The sequence below is a fragment of the Scomber japonicus genome, chromosome 19, assembly GCF_027409825.1.
Source record: "Scomber japonicus isolate fScoJap1 chromosome 19, fScoJap1.pri, whole genome shotgun sequence".
NCBI lineage: Eukaryota > Metazoa > Chordata > Actinopteri > Scombriformes > Scombridae > Scomber > Scomber japonicus.
In genome coordinates, this window is record NC_070596.1 from 20484929 (window position 1) to 20509623 (window position 24695).

Below are 24695 nucleotides of genomic sequence, written 5' to 3' on the forward strand. Positions count from 1 at the left end.
CTAGTGGACATATCAGCCATGCAAACACAGATGTCCCAGTTTGTTTCATTAAGAGGACAGTATAAGCTTCCTTGAGTGTGCCCTTATTGTCAATTAATCTGATTGTTAAGTGATAAATACAATGTTATTATGCAAACTATGCATAAAGTAGGGATTTAGAAAAGTACGTTTGTTCATACAGACAGAGTGGATGGATCTAAGAATGTCCTCCATCCACCAGCAGAACTATTACTTGGAAATTTACTTCCTTGCTTTTTAAAATAGAATTTCTTAACCAAGCATCTGTCGGTGGCTCCTCGCCCATTAACCCACCGAACATGCACAAAACGTGGAACAATCATTTCTTCCTTCATTAATTTTTCACAAAGAATAAATAAGATATACACAAATAAACAACTGCTTGGTTTCTAGTTGGAGTGCATTCTATCTAAAATGTGAAAAGAAAGTTGTAGTAGCGCCCCTGAACCGTAATCAAGCATTACATGTTCACAACTGTAGCTAAAACAGTGGAAATATACAATTGGATAGACGCTGGACGGAATAAATTTGGGTGTAATATCGTATTTAAGTGAAGACATTCAATCTTCATATTCCGGTCTGCTAAACATGTCAAACATCTTCCTTTTTTAAAACTGCACAATCAGAGGTTTCTTGTGATCTAGTGGGCCATAACTGGACATGAACAAGAGAAAGAGCACACTACAGCTGACAAGCCTTTGCAATGTTCAATGCAAACAATGCTTGTTAAGTGTTCTTGCATGTATTAGTATCCCAGTTTGAGAAAATATGGTTTTAATGGAGATTGATTGAATTAAAAGTGAAGTTAAATCAAAGTGCAAAATGGCAGAAAAAGATTTGATGGATTTGTCTTAAGCCATACAATCTGAGGAAAGCTATTTGATTTTACATCACAAAATTCAGGACCCAGTGGGTGAAACCTAAAGTTGCCTGGTTAGAGAGACGTTTTTCCTCAAATGTTCCTACCAAATATTTGGTGGCTTGGGGACGGTGATAGTTTTAAGGCAGAAAAATAAGAAGCAGAGGAAAATATAACCAAAAAATAGTATGATTTCCGCTCCGGCAGCGTTTAAACCAGTTCAAAATAAGCTGTATCGTTCCAAAAGGCACTTGCCATATTCAGGTACCATCTATCAATATAAATAAATCAATAAATAAATCTTCCAGTGAAGAAATAATGTAACTGATAGGTAGTCTCTACATCCAGTTTTCTTTACATCAACAAGAAAACATGGCATGAGCTTCTGTGTGATGAAACAATATACATGACTTTAGAATGAAACAATACATTGCTACGAGGTTAACACTCACTGCCCACCTTTAGCCTACCTACTGTATCACTTGCATCTTCTTCTAAAAACCGTCTATGTTTCCAACAGTTAAATAAATAAGAATAGTCTCCTTATGTTGAAATAGACCAACCTCCTGTGTCTATGAGGGGTTAATGGTACACAATGACATGCAGGGCTGTGAGGTAGCCCGTGGGGTGTCAGAGGGGTCAATCATACACTGCCAGGGGGAAATAAAAGGGACATTACACACAAATCAGACTTCTAAAATCCTTTAAAGGTAATCTTATGAAGTCTGAACACAATCAAAATCATTTAGTGCACTGACCCTTTAAGTCCCAAATTCAGCCCTGACATTTAATTGACTAAATGTCTAATTGGCTGGCCTGTGGTTCACAAACACACATACACACACACACACACACACATACACATACACACACACACACACACACACGCTCACATTATCACGCTATCATTTGACCAGATCCCCCTCCCCACCATGTCTGGAGTTGTGTTAGTTTACATTGTATATAAACAAAAGTCTCTATACAGACTCATTTTAGCATACAGTGAGATTAGCATTGTTTTAAATCTAATCATGCAGGACTACAGCGATAGGCGGGGGCAACTGAGGTGGAAAGCGGTGATGTGGCAAGGTGCGCTTTGTCAGAAAAAAACCTCCAGTGTACTGGCCGTCAGTCCCACTCCGTATGCCCTTCAGCTGTACAGAATTACATTATTTACAAATAGAACAGGGAACGTCGCTCTGGATAAGAGTGACTACACATCCCTGCAGAATAACCACATAAAAACACACAAATCAGGCAACCTTACATTGGGAGTTGTGTTGGGTCGGGGGTGGGTGGGGGGGGGGTGTCTAAGACAAAGCCTAGAGGTTAAAATACAGCAGTGTCATTATATAAGGGTTGAATAGAGAAAGGGGGGGAAAGAGAGAGTGACGTTTGTATTATACAGTAGTGATGAGCAACATGGCAGCCCACCTTGCCACAATGACTGGAGCATTAATGCTTTTGTAAGGGTTTGGGAGACCTGCAGCCAGCCAATATGCACTTTACAGGAGATGCAAGTCTAAGCACTTGGTCGTTTTTGTTATGATGCCATATACAAGATATGTGGGGTAATATAAGCAAAGCAACTAGAGGATCATTAACATATATCTCAGCTCATTTATTTCAGTTTAAATACCACTGCTGTTTTTGAATGACGAAGCACAGGCTTGAGATTTCATCGTTTCAGATTCTATGTCTCCATAACTCATGTTTTTGTTCTTAATATATTCATTTTGAACTTTTCTCTCTCTCTCTCTCTCTCTCTCTCTCTCTCTCTCTCTCTCTCTCTCTCTCTCGCTCTCTCTCTCTCTCGCTCTCTCTCTCGCTCTCTCTCGCTCTCTCTCTCGCTCTCCTATTTTTGTGTTTTTTTCAGTTTTGTATTTTCAGGTGGTCGTTTCAGGTTGGTGTTCTTCACCTTTGGAAGAACATGGGGTTGCGCAGGCAGGCGGCTAGTCACCTGCAACACCCCAGGGCTCCTGCAGAGGTCTCCAGGCTGCTGTCAGTGTCTGAGGCCAGGGTCTGGTCGGTGGACATGGAGGAGATGTCGTTGATGGAGGAGGAGGGAGGGAGGCTCTCGCTGCTGTTCACGGCTGCACCTGTGCTAAGGGAATCAACAGCAGCAGGGGGTTACAACGTAAAGGAGTCCTGTCCAAGATATTAGCACAAATACAAGCAGAAGAAATATTTTGCAAGACAACATCGAATACAGTCAACAACATCAATAACACCTGTGGGGCATCACAATCACAGTGTGTCTATAATGACAGGATAATTAAGAGATAATTATAAGATTTGGGTCCTATAGGTTCCACAGGAAATATCATCAAAGGCTGCAGAGTTTCAGAAATTTCTTGTTTGGATGCCATGACCATGATATCAAATAGTTTCTGTATGTATTCATGATTTATACATCAGAAAAGGGTCTGCTGAGTGTAGTAGCACACATTCTTGAATTAAATAGTTTGTCATGTTTTTGCTCAGCCATTCGCTCTCTTTCAAATAATCTGTTGTTTTATATTGGTATTGTTTTAATGCCAAAGGTAGATTAAATTATTCAGTCTACTCATGTTTTGTCATTAGTAATAAAATAAAGACGTCATGAAAAAAGCTTGACACTGTTGAATGATTGTTGATTTTCGAATATATTTGCAAAACTTGGTGACTCTTTCTAGACCTGACATGCCATGGTGAAGACATTATCCTCCATTTGATCTCTAGGATTAACAAAGGCAAACTTAATCTTAACTATCTCACTCCATTAATCCCATACTCTTGTGTCATCTGAACAAATACAAAGCACACAGCTACAGCACAGTTGCTCTTCTAGTTTGTCATCATTTATACTCACACCTCACTGAGAAACTGTCTCTTTTTCAGGGTGAAAGCTGAGGACATGGAGTCAAAAATCTTGTCTCAGTTATTAGCTGCAGCTACAGAAGTTGCAGAAGGAAAATTCTGGAGGAAGGACTTTTCCCAAACTGTTCTCAGTAAGGATATTTTTAAAAAGGTTGAGCAACTGCATGTCAACTAATTAGGAGGCAGATACAGTCAAGCATTCAAGGAGATGGGGAGCTATTCTCTTAGCAAAGGCCAGACTGAAGGTATTAGTGGAAGATTGGATTTTGTCCACAAATGATTGAGGTTTTGAACATTATTTGACTCTTGGGGGATAAAACTTCCCTCCAATGTTGCATGGATTTGCATATTAGCTCAAAAGAAGGGATCTGAAGGTGTCAAGGCACCACCCTGCACAGCCTCCCAGGGTTCAGACAGCACTATCATGAAATACCCAGTGAGTACATTCTATAATCATAACTTTATGAGAAAATCAATACGCAGTCTTCTTTTGCCAAGCCTGATTAAAAGGGGAATAAGGATGAGACTATAATGGTTTGCCAAAATTAGGAAATTACTAGAACAACCACTTCAGTTCCAGGCATACCAGTGACGTGAAGTACTCCAGTGTTGTGTATGTAAGACAAGTACAGTGCAGGCAAATCTTAAACCTGCTGTTTGTGTCTGTTCCCTGTGGGAGGTAATTGCTTAATGGAGGCTGGGAGGCACTTGAGTTGACCCAAAATAAAACAGAACAAAGCAGGATTAATGGCTGGCATTGATTCCAGCAGTCGCTGCACTTGTACATTTACTTTACAGTAAATATATCAGAAATATCTGTTCAAAGTTCCCACACAGGAGAAACTCTTTGATGAAAGCTATGATATAGGATTGTATGTCCATTTCTGAATCTTGTGCTGCCACCTTATAGCCTCTGTAATGTATTTTTCTGTTTTCCATGAAAGGCTCATTTGAGGTCTAAAGGAATGAATGAATGTGTTGATAATACTGTAGATACTTAAAATATACCGTATGCCATTAACAATTAGCACTGACACTTCATAATCCCTATACAACCACCCCTTAATGCAAAAATATTAACAATGATTGGGTGTTAAAATTGTTCCCCTATAAATTTCCAAACAAAAGAGCTCCTGTGCCTGTCTGTTTTTACAACTGAGGCATCACGTGTGCTTTAAGCTCTTCTGTTTTTTCCTGCTGCAGTAAAACAGTGCCGTCTGCAGCTCCTGCACTGCACTGCGTCTGCCACACTCAGCATCAGACACTAGGCCAGCCCATCTGCTTAATTAATGGAGTATGGAGAGAAGAAGAAATATGGAGGTCGTGAATCTGTGAGACGAAGTGATCAAGGCAGAGTGAAAAAGAAGAGATGATTAATGAAATGGTGCATTTTTGGTTAAAATTCATTGTATGAAGTATTTTTTTCTTTTGTAATGTTCAGCTTGAAACTCTGCAAAAAGCAAGACAACACTGATAATGTGCTGTTTCTTATTGTAAGCAGTCTGAGAAATTAATCCTCATTTTTGGCTCAGCTGAGTGAGACAGAAGGCTTATAAACTCTCTACAAGAAGAAGATTTCTACTGTATACACTGCTGAGTCCATCAGGAGGAATTTGGAAAGACAATGTTCAGACTTCATTGTATTTTGGATGCATTTTTCTTCACTTATTCATGTGGCAGTTACTTCTCCTGGTCAACAAATGCTGCTGTCTCTTCAGGATTTAAATTCAGTTCATCTTTTTATTTTTTGATGATAATAGCAAATGGTTGTTTTAACCTGGCATTGAGTTATTTTCACATTTATTAGGTGGCTTCACCAATGTGCAACCACTGACATGACTCCATACTGCCTCTCTGTGGCAAACTATGAGAACAACACCTAATGTGCTTGTAAAAGGGTTTGGCAGAGAACAAAAGAGGGAAAAAGGCAGCTGAGGACTGAGATTTCCTGTAATTTGATTCCAAAGTACCCAAATCTTATGTCATGATATGTTTTTACGTATACACATACATTAAAGCACACACATCATCTCTTAATATTAATTATTGTCTATGAAAAGGACATTTCAGCATTTACATATGATCTGTATTTTAGCATCATGTAACAAATACACAAAAACCACAACACTAAACAACATTTAACTTGCTTATAAAACAAGATGCAAGAGACAGACACATGGTCAACAGCACAATGGGTTTCTTTACAAGGGGAACTCCAGTAAGGGTATAGTAAATTCACTTACAGAGCGATTAGGGTTATGCACTGAGAGTACCTGAAGGTGAAGGTTGTCCCTTCACAACGCCATTCTTCGTTCTCTCCTCAAAGTTCATCACCTCTTTGTAGATTAGTTCTGTCAAGGAAAGAAAAGTCAATAAAATATATACAGTATAAATAGAAGGCAAATAATACAAGATGGTAATTGATCCTGTTTGTTTCCTGGACATCTTGACCTTTTAATTCTCATTTCAACATTGAGATGACTATTCCATATTTGGCTTTAAAGGACAAGTGTGTAGGATTTAGTGGCATCCAGTGGTAAGGTTGCAGATTGCAAACAATTGATTTCCCCTCCCCCTCCCCTTATAAGCATGTAGGATAACCTACAGTGGCTGCAAAACTCACAAACTGACAAAAGACTCTCTCTACTGTAACAACATTAATAAACAAACAAATTAAAACATACTTATGAATATTATATTCCATTTCTGCTAAGTCTGTTCCACTAGATGCAACTAAATTTACAGACTGCACCTTTAAGGGCAGTGTTGTCAACCAGCACAAAGAAATACAAGAGTCAAATATGCTTGGGTAAATATATAGTATAATACAATTTTAAAAACATAAACACATACTTTCTTGAAATACAATAAGAATAAACACAATAAGTAATATTAGTAAATCAGATGTCTATTTTTGATTTGGGTTCTCACCTTTCCATTCATCAATGGAGTGTTCTCTTTCATCCAGCTGCTTGTCGTAGATCTGAGGTGGAGGCTAAAGGGGGAGAGAGCACGAGCGTTTTATTATCAGTTTAGTTCAGAGAACAGTCGACAAGACTCATTCAATATGAAATATATATGGCTGATATCAAGTTAGAGCATCCTTTATGGTCTTGGAGAACAATAAAATAGTTTTCACAGTAATTATGGCAGACAAGTCTACATAATGATGCGTATTTTTTTTTTCACAAAATAATGAAAATATGGGGATGGAAAAATATCTGAACATGAGACCAAACCTCTGATGATAAATGTAATTTGACAGTTTAACATGTATGTGCACAAAGAACATGGTGGGAAAGAAAGCAAATAAATAATGTGGATGAAGTTAAACAATCAATACTTCATTTAAACTTAATCATACATGATTTTAAGGTGATTGAGTTACACATTTAAGATTTCCACTTTATGCACATATGTTTTAGATAATGACCATCGGGAGCAATAAGAGATAGCGCCTGCGCATTTCTCCTACAGGATTGTCACTTCATCTACAGTAACAGGACACAAACATGCTGTCTGGCATCCAGTCAAGCCCTCTTATAACTCATTCATAGTGATCCTGCTCCAGACTCTGACGCCATAATGCTCCCTCTCTGTCAGTGCGGGTGACAGGACCACCCATAAACCTCTCTGATATGACCTTGGAGGGACAGTTACAGGTCAGCATTCAGCAGCCACAGCAGGAAATACATGGTAATCAAGCGAATTTGGTGGAAGTCAGAGATTTGCCTCCAAAAAAAATAAAAAAGGTTTATTAAATAGGAGTTATCATGCAGTGGTCTGGATAGATTTTACCTGCAGCTACAGAAACGTAGCGTCATTCCAATCATGTCATTTTGGTAGGATGCCCTATAGAAATTGTATTGTATTCTATATAAAAATGCACATAATGAATCTTTTTTGATATGATTAATGGTTAACAGTAGTGAATCAAATGTGTCCAAGCGTCTCCTTAAACAAAGGTCCCATAGAGCAATTTTCTTCGATGTAGGGCGGTGGTTATTTACCATGGATATTTGGATGAGATCTCTGGCCTTCATCAGCATGAGATGACATTAGAGAAAGGGAAAACAGCAGAAAATGTGTTGAAATGCCATTCACAGCCACGTTATACATACCACATCAACTCTAACAACAGCATCATCATGAAAACACCATCACCAATATCAACAACTAGACAACTTAGACAAGTACACAAGTCATAAAACCGTCTAAAAATGATTCATAACTGCAATGGAGGTGTGTGTGTCATATGGAGTCTCTGCAAAAGCTGCAGTCAACCAGTAGGATATGTCATGAAACAAACAGTAAGACTGAAATTCATCAGCTGTTCATGCACTCATTAGTGTATTGCTGCAAGTAAAGTGGTATCTGTACACGTCTATCAAGCTGCAGATGGCTGCTTTTTCCCCGATCTCACTGTCACCTCATACTAATGAGGCACTGATGAAGAAATTAGACTTCACCAAATACGCCAGAAACACCACCACTCTAACTGTACATTACAAAACAACAATGGGCTGTTTTATAGCAGCAAATTCTACTTTTTAATCTATGAAGTAGTAAAAAATTGGGTGTTATTTTACTAAACCTAAAAATATTTCAGTTCAAATATAAATATTCAAAGTATAAAACCATAAGTGAGGAAAATGAAAATGAGATGTGAACCAAAAATATAAAACACAATCATAAATGCACTAAATCAGCTATTTTCATTATTACAGTAGCAAACACATAACACATAATCCTGCAAAGAGGGTCATAAATATTATTTTTTACAATGCAAATACAAAGTGAGACACAGGAAACTATGCTGAGCCATCAAAGACAGAGAAAAGGGATTGAGTTTGGGATGGTAATCAATATACGGCTCTGCCAAAGGCCTACTTACCGCCTCCACCTCAGCAGGATCATACCACACATTGATGTAGGGGTGCTGTAAGGCCTCATCCACCGATATCCTTTTAGCAGGGTCAATGATCAGCATCTTAGACAGCAGGTCTCTGGCTTGGCTAGCTGTGGTTTGAAGAAAAGAAAAGAAGGAAGAAAATGCAGCAACATCTGGTTGAGATCTTGAGATAATATAAAAAGAAAATATATTTGAATCACAATAAGGTAGAAACGAAGGAAGAAGAGAGATAAAGAGATGGTGAGGATTAGAGGGAATAATAAACAACTGCAGTTTGTCAAAGGAAACATGGATTAACAGATTTTACAGAGTGAGAGCTTCAGAAAGGAGTGTTTTCACTTCATTTTGACTAATATGAAAACTATAAAATGTTGATTCTATAATACTTTTGATGTTGTTATTTGAGGTTAAATATTCTGACTATTCTGCCTGAAATCTGAAAAACTTCATGCTCCTACATTCTGTGTCTTTCTGGATGTAGTTTAATGAGGTCAACACAATGCAGAATGCACCATTAGTCTTATAAACATTCAGCTTTTCAGCATATAAAAGTGGAATCAGCAGCATCATCAGCCGGTCAGTGTCTCTTCCCTCAGGCACTCTTGGACTGATATGAAATTGAGAACCCTTAAACCACACGCCATCCCTCTCCTACACACACTGACCTTCACTATAAATAGCTCTACAGCAGCAAAGCCCTAAGACAACAGAGAAAGACAGATGAGCCGAGCGCACCGTCTGCATTTCGCCTCAGCATCAACACGTCAATAACAGAAAGATGGTAAATCTGTAAAATGACTCCACCATCACTCTACTTCCGCCTTTCCTTATTCTATCTATTCCTATTCAATCTATTCCTCTTTCCTTCTTTCTGTCTGTCCCACAGTGTGTCCGTCTCCTGGTGGATGTCTCTCTTATGTATGATTCACTTCTACCTGTGACCGTACAAAACATACAAAACAGCAGCACTTCGACCTGATCTCAAGCATACCTTCCCACACTCTGTTTTTTCTCTCTCTCTCTGGGTGCATTTCCTTTGACACTGTCACTCCAGTAAGGAACAGCCGGAATACAAAACTGATTCATGAAAATTTTACCAGACAGGAGCTTTGATGTAGAAGAAGTGCAACCCAAAAATACAAAAAAAAAATCATATGTTGCTAAATCTCATAGGAGGTTTAAAGGTTGCAGTGATGTCTTGGTTAACCTTCTGCAACAAGACTACTGCAGATATTAGTGATTTTACTAAATTAAAATAACATAGTAATTCAACATACTCTATCTTTTTTTCTTTTTGAACAGATACTGTAAATTGTGATGGGTGATTTATTGTTTCAATTACACATCACTGAGTAAAATGCAATAATTTTTTTTAAACAATTAGCAATATGGCTGATTAGGGTAAATCTTTGCATTTGATCGGTTCTTCCTGCTCTAAATATACATGTGATTAATTATGAGATCACTCAAGACTTGCTCTCCAGGTTACTGTAAGTAGGAGTATGTTGCTTTATAAATGGGTCTTATTCTTCACTTTCTGCACTTTTTTACGCATCACTTGTCATTTAAGAATGAACAGGTAATTTCCCTTAAGACACTGCCACACTACTCAGCATATGCTAAGTAGTGCTTTACTGTCCCTTTATTAGACACATTTCTGCAGTGATTTTCTACAGACATGAAAGATTTATTAGGATTTATATAATATTTTTTTTATGTTTCAGAGCTCCTGTAGTTAACCGAGATGTTGGCATCAAAAGGAAGCTGTATAGTGTGGATGATTACTGTCCTGTGAGATCTTCCTGGAAACACTGCAGAGTTTCAGACCACAAAACCACATACAGAGTGAGTGTATCCTTAAGACTACATAAGCATTTAAATGAAGGACACATAGCATAAAGATATAACATTTGATAGTTATTATCAGGCAGGACACAACTGCAGGCTAAAATACAGAACATTTACAGCTTTGCTATGTAAAACTACCTCACCTTTGAGTTTGTTGTGCTCAGAGTCAGCGGGGAAAAGGCAGTCAGGGAAGAGCTTGGGGAAGGTGAGTCCTGCATACTTTGGCCGGTTCTCCACATAATTTCTCACTGTAGGCTGAAGCTTCTTCATGAACTCTGGTGAGGGTGTGCCCAGCTGCTCAATCACCTTGTTCCATTGATCGATGTCTGGTGTGGTGGGTCAGGATTAAGGGAAACATACATGGAATATGCAGCATCCAGTACTTTATGTCCCAAATGTGTGTGTCAAGTAAATGAATGGTTATCTTTTGATTTACTCATTAAAAAGATTGGACTAATGATTTTGAAGGACATGAAACCAAATAAAACAAAGGAAAATAAACAAGTATCAAATCAAATACAAACAATCATCAAGTTACAGTTGTGTCCCATTGAACCCCACAATAAATACAGTGACAAAAATGTATTGTTACATTAAGTCAAGTAAGGTAATTCTGACAAGGCTTCAATATGTACAATATCCCATCAATATTTCATTACTTATTATACTTTTTGCAATTGAAGTATTGTATTATTTTTCTGTCTCCATTTTGAATCCATTTCCAACACTTGTTCTGGAAGACATTACAGTAATTCTGTGCTTTGATATCTTAAATAAATAAATAAATAAATACTCAAAACATCTTCTGTACATTCATCCTACAATTCTGAGGGTACCTATAAAGCAGGAATTAGGGAATAAAAGCGAGTAGCTGATGAACCTCCTGATGACAACATGAGTTTTTGATTAACAAGAAACATGTATCCTGTAAATGTTGTTGTTGTACGTGTGCAACTTCCTGTTGACAACAAATATTTCCTCTCTTATCCCTCCACACACTGCGAATGCCCCCCCTCCCCTCTCCATGTTCTCACAGAGAGTGCCAGTTGAGGCAGTTAGCTGCCAGGGCCACCAGAGATCCCCATTACTTCATCCTGCTGGAACGCCACACACTTCCTTCCACCTCCTCTTTGTCTCCGTTGCACATTGGCCATGATCCATCCACTGCTCAGTGAGGCTTTTTTTTTTTTTCATATACTAAGGTTTTTATCCACGGCTCTTAAGCAAGTTGCTAGATTCACTCAGACAGTTTGAGATGTTTTGCTTGGTGTGTCAGTGCCAAAATCTACTACGTTTCACTGTTTTTGGAGTTATTCATGTCTTCAAAAACAGGACATCATGCAACTGAATACACATTTTCTGCATTCTCAAGAGAAAATGCTGTAGGATTTCAACAATATTCAGATTTGCATGTGAAACAACAGGGAGCAGGAGGTCAGAAGGATACGGTCAGTCCCAGGGAACAACACCGTCCCTCTTATCACCTCTCCAAAGATGCAGCCGACTGACCACATGTCCACTGGAGCCACACACACACACACACACACACACACACACACACACACACACACACACACACACACACACACACACACACACACACACACACACACACACACACACACAAACACACACACACACTCGCATTACTAAAATTTGAAAAGAAAAAAATCACTTCCTCTTCCTAAATAAGTAATTTAAGGCACTTTAGATTGATTGTCTATTAGTTTCTTTTATATGCCACAAACAAAAGTACAGCTTTGTGCTTCCATTCATTCGTCATCACTCCATACATACATATTCAACACACTGCAGAATGCATCAAACAGTCACTGTGAGACCCACTGTGCGGTGACCTGTGTAGACAGACTATATAATTCTATATCATCATCTGACAGACACTCAGGAAGGTGCAGATAACTTCAACCAGGTCAATACTTCAGATCGAAAAAGTCTATGAAGTGAATTAAGATTAGTAGCAGCAGGGGTACGAGTCCTGAGCTGATCTATGAACTGTAGATTAACAAAAGTGTGTGTGATTGCACTTCATTGATCTACAGTATAAGAAAGGACGGAGTATTAGATGATAAGAACTTCAGGTCATTGTGAGCGTAGAGACAGAAGGATAGGAGAGATATTGCAGAGCTCACTGCAGAGGTGTTGTAGCTCTCCAAAACATTAATCTTTCAGGCACTCCATGTTCAGGGATGTAGAGACCCAAGCAGCAGCCTCAACCACCTGCAATGTTTCTTACTGCTTGTCTGCCTTTAAACTGTGAACTTTAAATCATATCTTTAACATATATCAATGATTTAAACCTTGCATCATCCTAGTTTTAATATCCACCATTGTTGCAGCAGACACTAATATGCTAACAGACTGCATCTTTAACCTTTGAACTTTCCTCACACTGCCAAGCGAGTTCAACTTAACTGCTAATATTAACTCCTCAACATGAATACATTAATCATTCATTATTCATTTGCTGAATTCTTAATAACTATGTCTGACTCACATATGTGGGCACTCTCAGATGGCAAGATGCACTTCACATGTGCATGCATGTGCACATGCTCAGCATGGGGACTATTTATCCAAATCCATCCTAATGAAAGAAGTCATCTTGAGGACGTGATTACAGCCCCCTCACTGCAGGGGAACACACCAGGTAGCACTCCATTAACACTCCAAAATAGCACACACTTAAATATTCAAAGAAGGAGAGATAGGGTACTTCATACTGCCACAATATGAGAGTGAATAAAAGTCTGACATTCAGACATATTGACGAGAGAAGAAGATTTGATGGTGCTTATTTAATGATGTTATTACAAGGTGTTAACAGTGTTAAAAGAAGATCATTTGAAACTGACGTGTTATAAAGCCAGCCAGACGTGAGTGTGATTTGGTTAGAATCTGCACCTCAGTAACATCCAGAGAACATCAGGCAAGGTATAGAAAAGTCTTCAAATCAAATTAAGCAAGAAATGTAAAATGATGTAACCAAAGCAAAATTTGACCACAAAACCCAGTGAAATACTGTAATAATGTACTAATTACACATCTACAGACAACATGCCTGTAGCTACTTCAGTTTACAAACTCTCCAAGCACTTGACTCTAGGAGTCCTTTAAAGGGCACTAAAAGTCAATTTTTAGTCAAAACCTTCAACATAAATGTCACAGAATGATTTAAATTTAATTTAGATTTTGCTTAAATCCATTGTTCATAATTCACAAGATATAAACCTAAGAATAATACATAGTGGTACCATTAGATAAAGTTGCAGTGTATTAATAAGGATACAGTCCCGCCCAGGGAAAAGGATTTTGTGGCGCACCATTTCTCCCATAATGCACCCCACCGACCATATATCCACTGCACGCACAGAGGTGACGGCGACACAAACAGGGAGCAAAAGAACAGAGAGGAAAGCAAAGGTTAGTGTTAGACACATTAAGCCATCTGTGAGAGGCAACAGTAATTAGAAGGTAGCTGTTATTTAGTGTGGGAGAAATAATTAGTGAGGAGCAAGTTACATGGGGTTGAATTCAAATGAAATACAGCTAGAGAAAGAACGCAGAAGAAGGGCAGCAGAGGAGAGAAGCAGAGCATTAGATGGACTAACTTAGTGGCAGGAAATTCAAAGCCTTGGAGTCCACAGGCTTCCATCAGTATATACACCGCTAATGGGGAGAATATGGCTAATGAGTCATAGCTTAGGCTGGCATTCAATTACATGTGCGATGTTCTGGGGGCTTTTGATCAGTGACTCATACTTCCAACACTTCAGTGCACTTCAGCTCATTTGCAAAGTGCGACTCAAGCAGAATTGTTTTTCAGGTTTCACAGTTTATTCCACAATACTTCTGATAATAAAAGAACAACACTTATCTTGTTTTCCTAACAATGAATGTCCATAACAAGACATACAGACACATTTTGTGCTAGAGGCAGAAGCTCCTGCTGTCTGTTATAGGCTACTGCAAGTAAGTTATTGGGTCCCACTGTTCTTATAAATGCAATAAATACAGCCAAGAGAGCCATCCTGCTTCTTAAAACAGCTTTGTAACGCAGTTGTATCACATATTTTATGAATCGACTACAGGTAGATGTTGCTTCCTGTCTATATTAATTTAAATTTCCCCTCATCATTGCCACCACATGAATGTAATTTTGGGAAAACTACATATTGCAGTATTTGCTCTTATGATATATCACTAAATGAGTTTGTTTTGTTCAGTCTCTGTGGGCTGATGGCAAATGCATCAGCTGGGATTACTGTGTGCATTAATAAAGGATAATAAATGACTCCACTCTTTTCCTTTAAAGATGACTGATGAATAATTTGATCCTTGCATGCTCATACACACTTCGTTTTCATCAGTTCTCACCATTCTCCTTGTATCCCATGCCCAGGATAACCTCTGGGGCTCTGTAGTATCTAGTCACCACATAAGGGGTCATCATGAAACTGGTCCCTGCAGTCCTGGCCAGACCGAAGTCCAAGATCTTCAGAGTGCAGTCTGACTTCACCACTATATTGCTTGGTTTGAGGTCCTAAAGAGGAGGGGAAAGACTGACATGAGGAACTGTGTATACTTAGGTAATTTACAAACCTTCTCTCCCATTGACAGGTTTGCAGTGGACAGTCTTTACTTCTTGCATTCAATCTGGTTTATGTGGGCATTAACATTGTGCATGTTGCCCAAACCAATATGCTTAATTAAAGGGAAGCATGATATACTGTATATGTGGCTGAGGCAGTATGAAAAACAAGAGGATAGTAATCAATTTGCTACCATAGGGGGTTAAATTAAAATTTCTTCCAGTTTATATCTATTGGCAGAACACTTAAGCTAGTATTCATTTTACTTTCACTTTGTTTAGTACTTGACTTTCATTTCATTTTGTTTTTGATGTATATATTGCACATACTGTAACTATTACATATTTAGTGTCTTGTTATGCAGACCTACAATTCTGCCTTTTAATCTATCTATCTATCCATCTATCCATCTATCTATCTATCTATCTATCTATCTATCTATCTACCTACCTACCTAATCAGAAACTGAAAACATTGAAAGAAATATTTTGAGTGTACACAGCTGTTTTTAATGATAGAAAAATCTTTCTTTTAATATCCACCTTATTCATCTTTTTATGTATGTACAGTGTTTTTTTTTTTTTGTTTTTTAATTAAATTCATTTCTTGTTTGTGTTGTTTTTACAAATGTTCTCTCAGTATGGAGGAGCCATTTCTCAATGTGTAGTGGTAATGCCTAATTCTCATTCACCTGCAGTGAGTCATTAGCTCCCAACCCACTACTTCCATACGTAATTCCTCACTGGCTTCCCACCACAAAAACATTGCCAGTTAAAGTGGACTGGGCAGCCAGTGAAGCCAGTGAAGCCAGAGGTCAATGTAGTGTTTCCTCTGTACTGCCTGGGTGTCTTCTGATTGCCAAAATAGTGACCAGGGTGATGGCAAGGTTTATGCTTTACATTAAAGTACCTCCTGATATTACACTACTACTTTGTGTCCCGACTGATATTTAAAAAAACAACAAAACACACACACACACACACACACACACACACACACCAATATTCAGCAGTGAAAGAAGAAAACCGAGGCGTCTTGCTTTCTTACCCTGTGAATAATCCCTGCTGAGTGCAGATGTTTGATACCACACAGCATCTGATAGAGCAGGTAGGACATTCTCTCATGGTCAAGCTCCATCTGAATCACCTGACACAAGTTGGCATCCATCAGCTCCATCACTAGGTACCTGGAAAAAGGTGTATTTATTGAACATGAAATTAATTGCAATACAAAGAATTTGGGATTTATAAAAAATAAAAGGATTCATTGGTTGTTTGAGTATTTATTGTTTGGTGTACTGTACGGTACGTAGTTGACTGCTGAACAAACAATATCTCTCAGTGAAAGTCATAAACCTCTCCAAACACATCAAGCATTCTGCAGCCCCTCTAAGACTTCAGGAAATGAAAAGTGCCTCAAAGACACAGAAATCCCTCTGCAGCAGTGTTTACCAAGAGATTGTTCTTAAAGTGAACACACCCGCATTCATCATTCAGTATGAGAACAAGACACCCGCAGCAGCTTCAGATTACACCCACTTTCACTGACTGCACTCCAGCCGTTTTCTGTTCTCACAACTGCAGGTGCGAGGGAGTAATGAGCACATAATAAAATCAATCCCCTTCTCTTCGCTGTCCATATTAATTCATACAAGTAGCCTTCCTTTGCCGGTTACATTAGCTAAATTAATCATTTTCATGGAAATGCAATTATGCAAACAAGGATTCACTATACTCACACATCCTGGAATTCCTCTAATGATTTCTGTGGTGTGAAGACATTTAATAAACTGATGATCTGAAAGAGAGAGAATGGTGGAAAAGGATTAACATACAGTGGTTAAATATACACACAAAAAATCTGAGTTACAGCAAGAAGCTAGGGACTGGTAAATGACCCAGATGAAGGACACTAGCTGAGTGAGAGACTAAGTAAACCGAAGAAGTGAGACGGAACAAAAGGTTGGGGATAAATGTGGAGGAGAGAGGGAGAAGAGAGCATAAACTGCAGCATTGGAGATTACATTCATGCCTTGAAGTGCTCTCTGTTTCACTGTCCTGCCAGTTGGGTGCTTTTCTGGAGGCATGGAATTTAGCACGGTCACAACATCACAGTCGCTCCTCTCCGTTTTGTAGCAGAGGGATTTATCAGGAACCAAAAATAGACACTGATGGGGGTAACAGCGTGAAAGTCCGCTTCATTCTTACAATGGTCACATTTTCCTCCCTTCCTGCATTTCTTTCTAACTCACATGAACTGAATCACTTACATTTTTGTGATTGACACATTTCATGAGCACCAACTCCCGGTATGCCCTCTTGGCATGAGTCTGGTTCTGGAAGGGTCTGCTCAGCTTCTTAATGGCTACATTTCTGTCCAGGACAGCATCGTAGCCCGCACTGCAGAAGAAAAAAAGCCCACAGAGAACAGTTTTCCTTTAGTATTCATAGCTGGATGAATCACTCCGTCTGTGATTGCATGACCCTGTGACAATCAATGGTGAATGTCACTAGTTACACAATCAAAAGGCTGATTTTTCACATCTCCAACAAAGAGTCATGGAACTACATTTTTTACTTTAAAACTAATTATCTGTAAAAAAGAAGGTCTTCAGTGGTATGACCTTGTCGATAACAGAATAGCATAACATTCATATTCACAGTGGCTGTCAAGAGGTAAATGGCATAAGCATTTTATGAATCACATAATCCAATGAACTGTTAGACATTTTGGGCAATACGTTTAATCACTTTTTTGCCAGCTGTTAAATGAGAAGATTGATATCACTCCGATTTTTTACAGTTGGAAGGAGCAGGGCTAGCAGTTTCCCCCTGTTCCCAGTCTTTGTGCTAAGCTAAGATAACCAGCTGCCTCATGTTTATCGTACAGATATGAGAGTGATATTGATATTTTCATCAAACTCTCAGTAATAAAGAGAATAAGCACACCAAGCACAACGAAATGCTTACAACCATGCAGATGCTACAGCCTAAACATACCCAAACCCAATTATTATTATTAAATATCAATTTATTGGATTATAGTTGCTTATAACATAATTCAAATTATTTATGTTAAATGCAAAGGAACAGAAATGGGAAGTGTAAGCTATACGTAGATGGCTTCTCTTTCCACAAAGTGGTTCAACCCATTTTGGAGGTCATTATGGCAAAATGAGTTCCTTGCTGGCTCAGCACAATCCCAACCTCTGAGAACCTCTGGGATTTTGTCTGTGTTCATTTTCAGCGAACAGCAACACACCATAAAAAATGCCATGCATATCACTGCTAAGCAAGATCATTTCAGACAAATTCTCCCTGAAAGACGCTACAATTGAGTTTCATGGCGTCTGTACACAGGCTTACTGCAGACCTAATCAAGACGATGCTGTGTGTGGGTTTGAGGACAGCTGGGTGGAATTCACTGTGGTTCGCCGTGTCTCTGTAGAGACTGCAGGCCAGAGATGATGTGTGACCATGGAAACAGTGAAGTCTTCATAAAAAAACATCGATCCAATAGGGATTCAAGCCAGTCATCACATTTCAAGCTGAGTGAAAGATGATGTCATAACCAGCTCAACTACTTAAAGCCTTCATCCATCCTAAGATGCTTCTGAAAGCTCATCCTGGCCAGGCGCACAAGTCATAAGGGCAGAGATGTGCACAGATTGGGATGTGTGTGGGCGACAAACACTGGCAGAGTGAGTCTTAGTTGCGCCAGTGATACAAGTTTTCCCTCATTACCATGTTTTCTGGCTTTACGGGGGCAGCAGTCTCCTGATTGCATAAGAAAACAGAATGCTTACTGTTGCTTTTTACAGATAAGCTTTCAGATTGCTTGCTGCATATTGTAATTTTCTCTGTCTTTAGTCAGCTGTTTTGTCTGTCTATTTGTGCAAAAATCAGACAGATGTTTATGTAAATGTCACCATTTCATCCGAATAAGGATTATGCTGAAGATAATGCACTCTAAGCAAATCCCTCCAATTATTTTGTCATGATTTTATGACAGTATTTTTGACTTTTTCCAGCATAAATACATCATCATGTGGTAAGTTGATGATGTAATTGTTAACATCTACTGTAAATGAGAAATATATGTTCATAGTGTATCCCTATTTGATCTCTATAATCAGTAGGATATTATATCAATCTTAGGGGTTTTATGTGCTTTGGTTGTGGTATTACCATCACCATATGACACCAGATGACAGCTGTGGGCAGAGCCAAGCAGCACCCAGCAGAGCAGGTTAAATTAGATTTGCACTGTCTCCCCGCCATCCATCGCTCCAATATCCCTCAAATGGGCACAATCCCAGCATTAGCAGTTACCGCCTGCCCAAGCTCCTTTGCAAATGCACAAAATTGCTTTGGAGCGGAAGCAGAGACAGGCGGAGGGCATGGGAAGCAAAGGAAGGACAATGAAAGAGGGCAAGTGGAGGGCAGGGGGTTTTCGGGTGTTGAGAGCTACTGAATCTTCCAACAATATATTGGACACGCTGAAATAAAATACGTCAATTGCCTGGAGGTTCTGTGAGACAGGTATATCACCACAGTGACATGGCATTAACATGAATATAACTTGATGAAGAAGGTAAGATGCATTTCTTTAAGTGGAGCCTTGGCAGTCGTTCCTCTGCATTCTGACAGGGCTGCCGTGAGATGAATCACAATGAATACGTGCTCTCTCTGCAATCCGGATTAAGGATTCTCTTAAGTGCCCATCCTGTTAGACCCTTATGGCCCCGCACATCCATATTCTAAATAGCAGAGACAGTACATAATCAGCTCAGCTCTGCAAAGGTTACTAGCCTGGTGAATTCAAATACCAAGACTAGTCCTGAGAAATTCTGAGCTTGATTCTTTTGTTAAAATATAGTGATTATAATTATTTGTTAGATGTTTTGAATGTTTTCTACTGAGAAACACTGCTTTGGATATCTTCACTATATTATAAATGGCAGAAATAATTGGGCTTTAATGTTCACTCTCACTGAATGCTTATTATTTACAAAATTCAAATATTATACATGACTACTTCATTAGTTGATAAGAGCAAGCAGATGCTCCTCTCAGTTGGGTGCTCAGCCTCAAGTCCATCTGTCAGTCTTCCATCAATCGCACAATGAATTCACCACAATTAGACACAAAGAGATTTATTTTCTTTTGAATTTGTTTTGGAGAATTAATTTATCACCACTTCCTTATATTGTGGCACAGCTAAAACACATGCTTAAGTGCTTTTTAACAGTGTTGATCACAAGTACACTCATATTAATAATTGAAGACTGCTACTTATAAATTAAAAGAATTTTTGTGCTTATACTTATAATAAATATTGCTCAAGAAATGCGATAATTAGTTGATTTAGTGCAAATATCATTCTATTTGACTCATTTTAAAGACAAAAAGACACATTTCTGTGGTTCCAGCTTCCTCGATATGAACATTTTCTAGTTCCTTTAGTCTTGTATTATAGTAAACTAAATATCTTTGGGATATTGGCTGTTGGTATTAGATTTTGGGTTGCATCTTGTGCTTTGGGAAAAAATTATCAAATGTTTCCACCATTTTCTGATATTCTAAACACACCACGTCAATTAATCTAGAAAATTATCCACAGATTAATTGATAATGAAAATGATGGTTTATTGCAGCTCCATATTGGTCTGTTTTATTGTTGCATTTACAAACAGTACTGATATAAACATTTACCAACATCATAAAACATTAATAGTTCAAATGCTCTTTTAAAGGAACCTCTACCTGTTTGTCATTATAAGAATAAAACCCCAAGTACAGTATGTCCAATTAACAGACCAAAATATGCTGAAATGACATGTTTCTACACCCACTTTGTTCACTCTTTACAGTAATGTTGAGTGTATCTATTGTTTCCACTCTGCTCATCACAACACCTCTGCAAAGATTAGCTACATGGCTGCATGCTCTTTCAAATGTTATGATTGGTCGAGGCAAAATGTAACCTCCTGTTTTCGGGAGAACTGACTAAACTGATTTGACATATTTTTTTAATCATGGTAAATTGTTTAGCCCTTCACTCCAACAGTGAAAAACAATGAGCAGAGATTCTCCTCCCTTAACAATCTCCCATAGCAATAAACTACAAGGCAATTAGAAAAACAATGAAGCTGCTAAATGATAGGATCACAAATTAAATATTATATAAAAACACATCAAATATAGCATGATGTGATGTAAAAGAGGACATAGAAGAAACAAAGTATTGAGTACTTACCAGACTATTCCCTGAGCTCCAGAGCCAATGGGCTTTAAATTCTGGTAGCGTTTTAAAACTGTGAATGTGGAGTCTCCCACTTCCACACTGTAGAACTGGTTGTCCACTTTGCTTTTACTCATGTTGTAATGTTTGGCAATATATGACACATCCACTTGTTTTCCAAAACCCTGCATGAAGCAAAAAGACAGAAAATCTGCTCTGTAAGTGATGCTGACTGTGATTTGTTTGTTTACTTACCTGGAAAGTAATGAAACGTCTGGAAGAGAAGCATCAATTCTCCAACTTAAAGTAAAAAGTCATTTGATATGTACTTTTGATATTCATATTGTTTTTATCAACACATTTTTTTATTGCTAAAGGGGACATTTACATGCACATTTACAAGTCTGTATTTAAATTCCTGTAGCCCTGGCATTTGACTTACAGGCAGTATTTTTACATACGTTCACCTCAGGTTATAGAAAAAAAGACATCTGACATTATAACAGTATAAAAATAACAGCAAATCACAAAAAGTATGATATGTCCCCTTTTAATAATCAATTTACAAGTCAACAATCAATATTCATTGAACTCCAGATCAGTACTTGATAAGAGTCTTTAAAAGTATGTTTTCATAACAAAATGTCTGTGCTATAATTGGAAAACTGGAGAGGCACAATCAACATGAAAAGACAAACAGTACAGTTACATTCATACTTGAACTGTTTCCATGCATTTATCATAACTCTATAATAGCCATGTAATGACATTCATGCTACTAATGGCTTTACATTATTAATTAGACTAAAGAATAAATAACTATAATTAAAAAAATTATGACTGTGCACACAATAATCAGCCTATAATTACTTAGGCAGAACAGTACTACAAATGGTGCAACAACACAAATATCACTTCATCACAGACTGGGTAATTACAACACAGCTCACAAACCCCCAAAAAAGCTGCACCACTGTGTACTACTGTGGGCCACGAGTTTGAAACACTCAACACCAACGCCATGAAAAATTAATGTATGTGATGTAATACATTTAAAATTAAGATGGCCGACAAGTCATTCAGACCTATGATCTGATTATTTCATTACATTGGACTGTACCCTTTACTGTACAGCCAGCAGACCCTATAGTGGCTACTGCTAGAGGCACTGATCATGTGCACACGCATATGTAATGCAAATATCCCACCCAAACATCTGAATAATTTGAGCCTGTAGCAAACTACATATAATCCACACACACACACACACAGACTGGATGCATATAATGTACAGTTTATGAAATTACAGGCGATCGAGCTTCAGTCTAGGTCTGCTCTATGTGAAAAGTTCCATGAGATAACTTGTGATTTGGTGCTATATAAATTAAACTGATTTGACTCGCTTGTCTTTAGCTGAGTCTCAGCTTCAGATAAATGCTCAAGATATTAAATTCAAATAGAATTTACCTAAATTATTACTTTAGCTTTGCATAAAATGAATTACCAAATGGAAGTCTATAAATATATTTTTTGTCTATATTCTTGAGCAAAATTCAAGCTATTCTTGAGCTATCACACATAAAAACACAGCAGTAACACAACATACAAGGCAATGAAGGGGAAGTGGAACAGAATGAGTACTGTACCTTTTTTACCTGTAAGGGACACACACCTGACAAAAGGCAATCTTCACATCCAGGATTGGTTGGCTGCAGTTATATAAGAAATGTCTGCTCATAAATACCTGCAAGACATAAACAGAAGAGAGCAAGCGTCAGAGTGAGTGGACATCAGTAACAGACTATGCTGCATAAAAACATGGAAAATGAACTAGCACCTTTCAGGCATCTATAGTAGTAAAGTAACAGTGGTTCATTTCTATTTGGATTTATCAAGGAATGACTTGCAACAAAATAGATGCAGTATAGAATAGAGGAGTTGAATCTATCATGGCCTCATTGAGTCATCCTTCAACATGTACGCAGTGATGGAAGAGTTGTTAGGACCCTCGTCTTTGCAATCGCTTACATTGAATTCTACCAGAAAATGTTCTTTCTGCTCCGTCCCTATCATTCTCAATAAAGGTGAGAAAAACGACAAGAACTGACCAATGTATTGATTCTTCAGTATAATACAATACAGCATGGCTAGAATGACCAATGACCTTGTGTTTCAAGATGCAGGTGAGGCTTTGGTTAAGAAAAAACATGAATTACCAGTATCATCAAGAATGTATGTATTAATGAATGTATTACATGTATGCTGATGACTTACTGCAGACAACATTAAGCATTTTGAAAAGAATGAGTTTAAGAAGTGCCACATAAATAAAGATGTGATTATTATTATTCCTGTTGAGTTGAAGCCAGTTATTTCTCCTCCTCATACGCTCCATGTCTTAGCATAGTCTCAAAATGTCAGCGCTTGCCTTATTTGTTAGACCTGATATCGAAACCCCTCTTAAAAAACGGAGAGCATTAAAATGTATCCCTTTAAAAAAAAGTGTGCCTTTACCTCCACAGTTAATGTTGATCATTCATATTAATCCTTTCTTTAGTATGTGAGTCATGCAACGCTAAATAACTGTGAACTATTTAGCATATTTTAATCTGTATGCATAATACTATGAATGACACTTTTATAGTTGAGGACCAAAATAATAAACATCTGTCATTTTATTTGACATTTTATACACTCACATTTTTAACATTGAATTTATTAATGTCTTCAACCTTCAGGAGATTTAACAGTGATGAGTTTATTTAGACACTGAGGAGATAATGCACACAGTTTCACAAGGATTTTTATTTATTTATTGTACACTTCCAAAAAGCTATCAGTGCTACCAGATGTTGCATTTGCATAAAAGTAATGTTGTACTTTTTGGCAAACTGGAGGGATTTCACTGTAAAGAAAAAGCTAATAGGTCAATATGGTTAAATATTAATTTGCACATTTTCTGAAATAAATAACTGCAGAAACTGTCGTCAGATACACTACATAGGAAGAAAGGACTTCATTACAGCTCTGACTAAGAAAAAAATATCCCACGTTGAGCTGGACCGACATAGGCCACAATGACTCGCCCACAGTGACTCTGGCTTCAAGGGTTTTCCAGCCAATGAAGCCTCCATTGTTCTAATGATCATGTCTCCTGAATATGGGTCGTGCTCATGTTGGCATTAAAAATAATAGGGGGAAAAAACAGCGTGGGTGTATACTTATGATACCCCCTGCAAATGTCCCCAAATGGTTTTTGGTGTGTCCTCATCTTTAATAAAATCTAAAATAGCAGTTCAGAGGATGTGGCTTTGCAATTTTCCCTTTAAAAGGTAAATCTAGGACT

The 24695-nt window shown here is 38.1% G+C and overlaps 1 protein-coding gene across 6 annotated transcripts; it reads right to left on the reverse strand.

The window, feature by feature from the left end:
• Window positions 1–2833: 2833 nt before the first annotated feature.
• On the reverse strand, window positions 2834–23090 carry mapk10 (mitogen-activated protein kinase 10). Of its 6 annotated transcripts, XM_053340596.1 has the most exons (13): window positions 23022–23090; window positions 21365–21534; window positions 17376–17505; window positions 16845–16903; window positions 16154–16292; window positions 14892–15057; window positions 13804–13875; window positions 10640–10822; window positions 8631–8755; window positions 7747–7773; window positions 6668–6731; window positions 6010–6087; window positions 2834–2976 (listed from the first exon to the last, which is right to left on the reverse strand). In XM_053340596.1, the coding sequence occupies exons 1-13, from the start codon at window positions 23085–23087 to the stop codon at window positions 2834–2836; spliced, it is 1422 nt and encodes a 473-aa protein (XP_053196571.1). In that variant the 5' UTR covers window positions 23088–23090. The 6 variants fall into 6 exon arrangements, with proteins under 6 accessions (XP_053196571.1, XP_053196567.1, XP_053196566.1 ...); XM_053340592.1 differs by lacking the exons at window positions 7747–7773; window positions 13804–13875 and adding an exon at window positions 11944–12015 and having other exon boundaries at window positions 23022–23087; XM_053340591.1 differs by lacking the exon at window positions 7747–7773 and having other exon boundaries at window positions 23022–23087.
• Window positions 23091–24695: the final 1605 nt, after the last annotated feature.

Bases quoted from the DNA above. Each gene is read 5' to 3' on its own strand.
- mapk10 (XM_053340596.1), bottom strand. From the start codon at position 23,087: ATGAGCAGACATTTCTTATATAACTGCAGCCAACCAATCCTGGATGTG. The intron at 21,535-23,021 runs GTGTGTGTCCCT...TGCTTCATGCAG, and splicing joins TGAAGATTGCCTTTTGTCAG to GGTTTTGGAAAACAAGTGGA. The intron at 7,774-8,630 runs GTAAGTAGGCCT...ATGCTGATGAAG, and splicing joins ATCCTGCTGAGGTGGAGGCG to GCCAGAGATCTCATCCAAAT.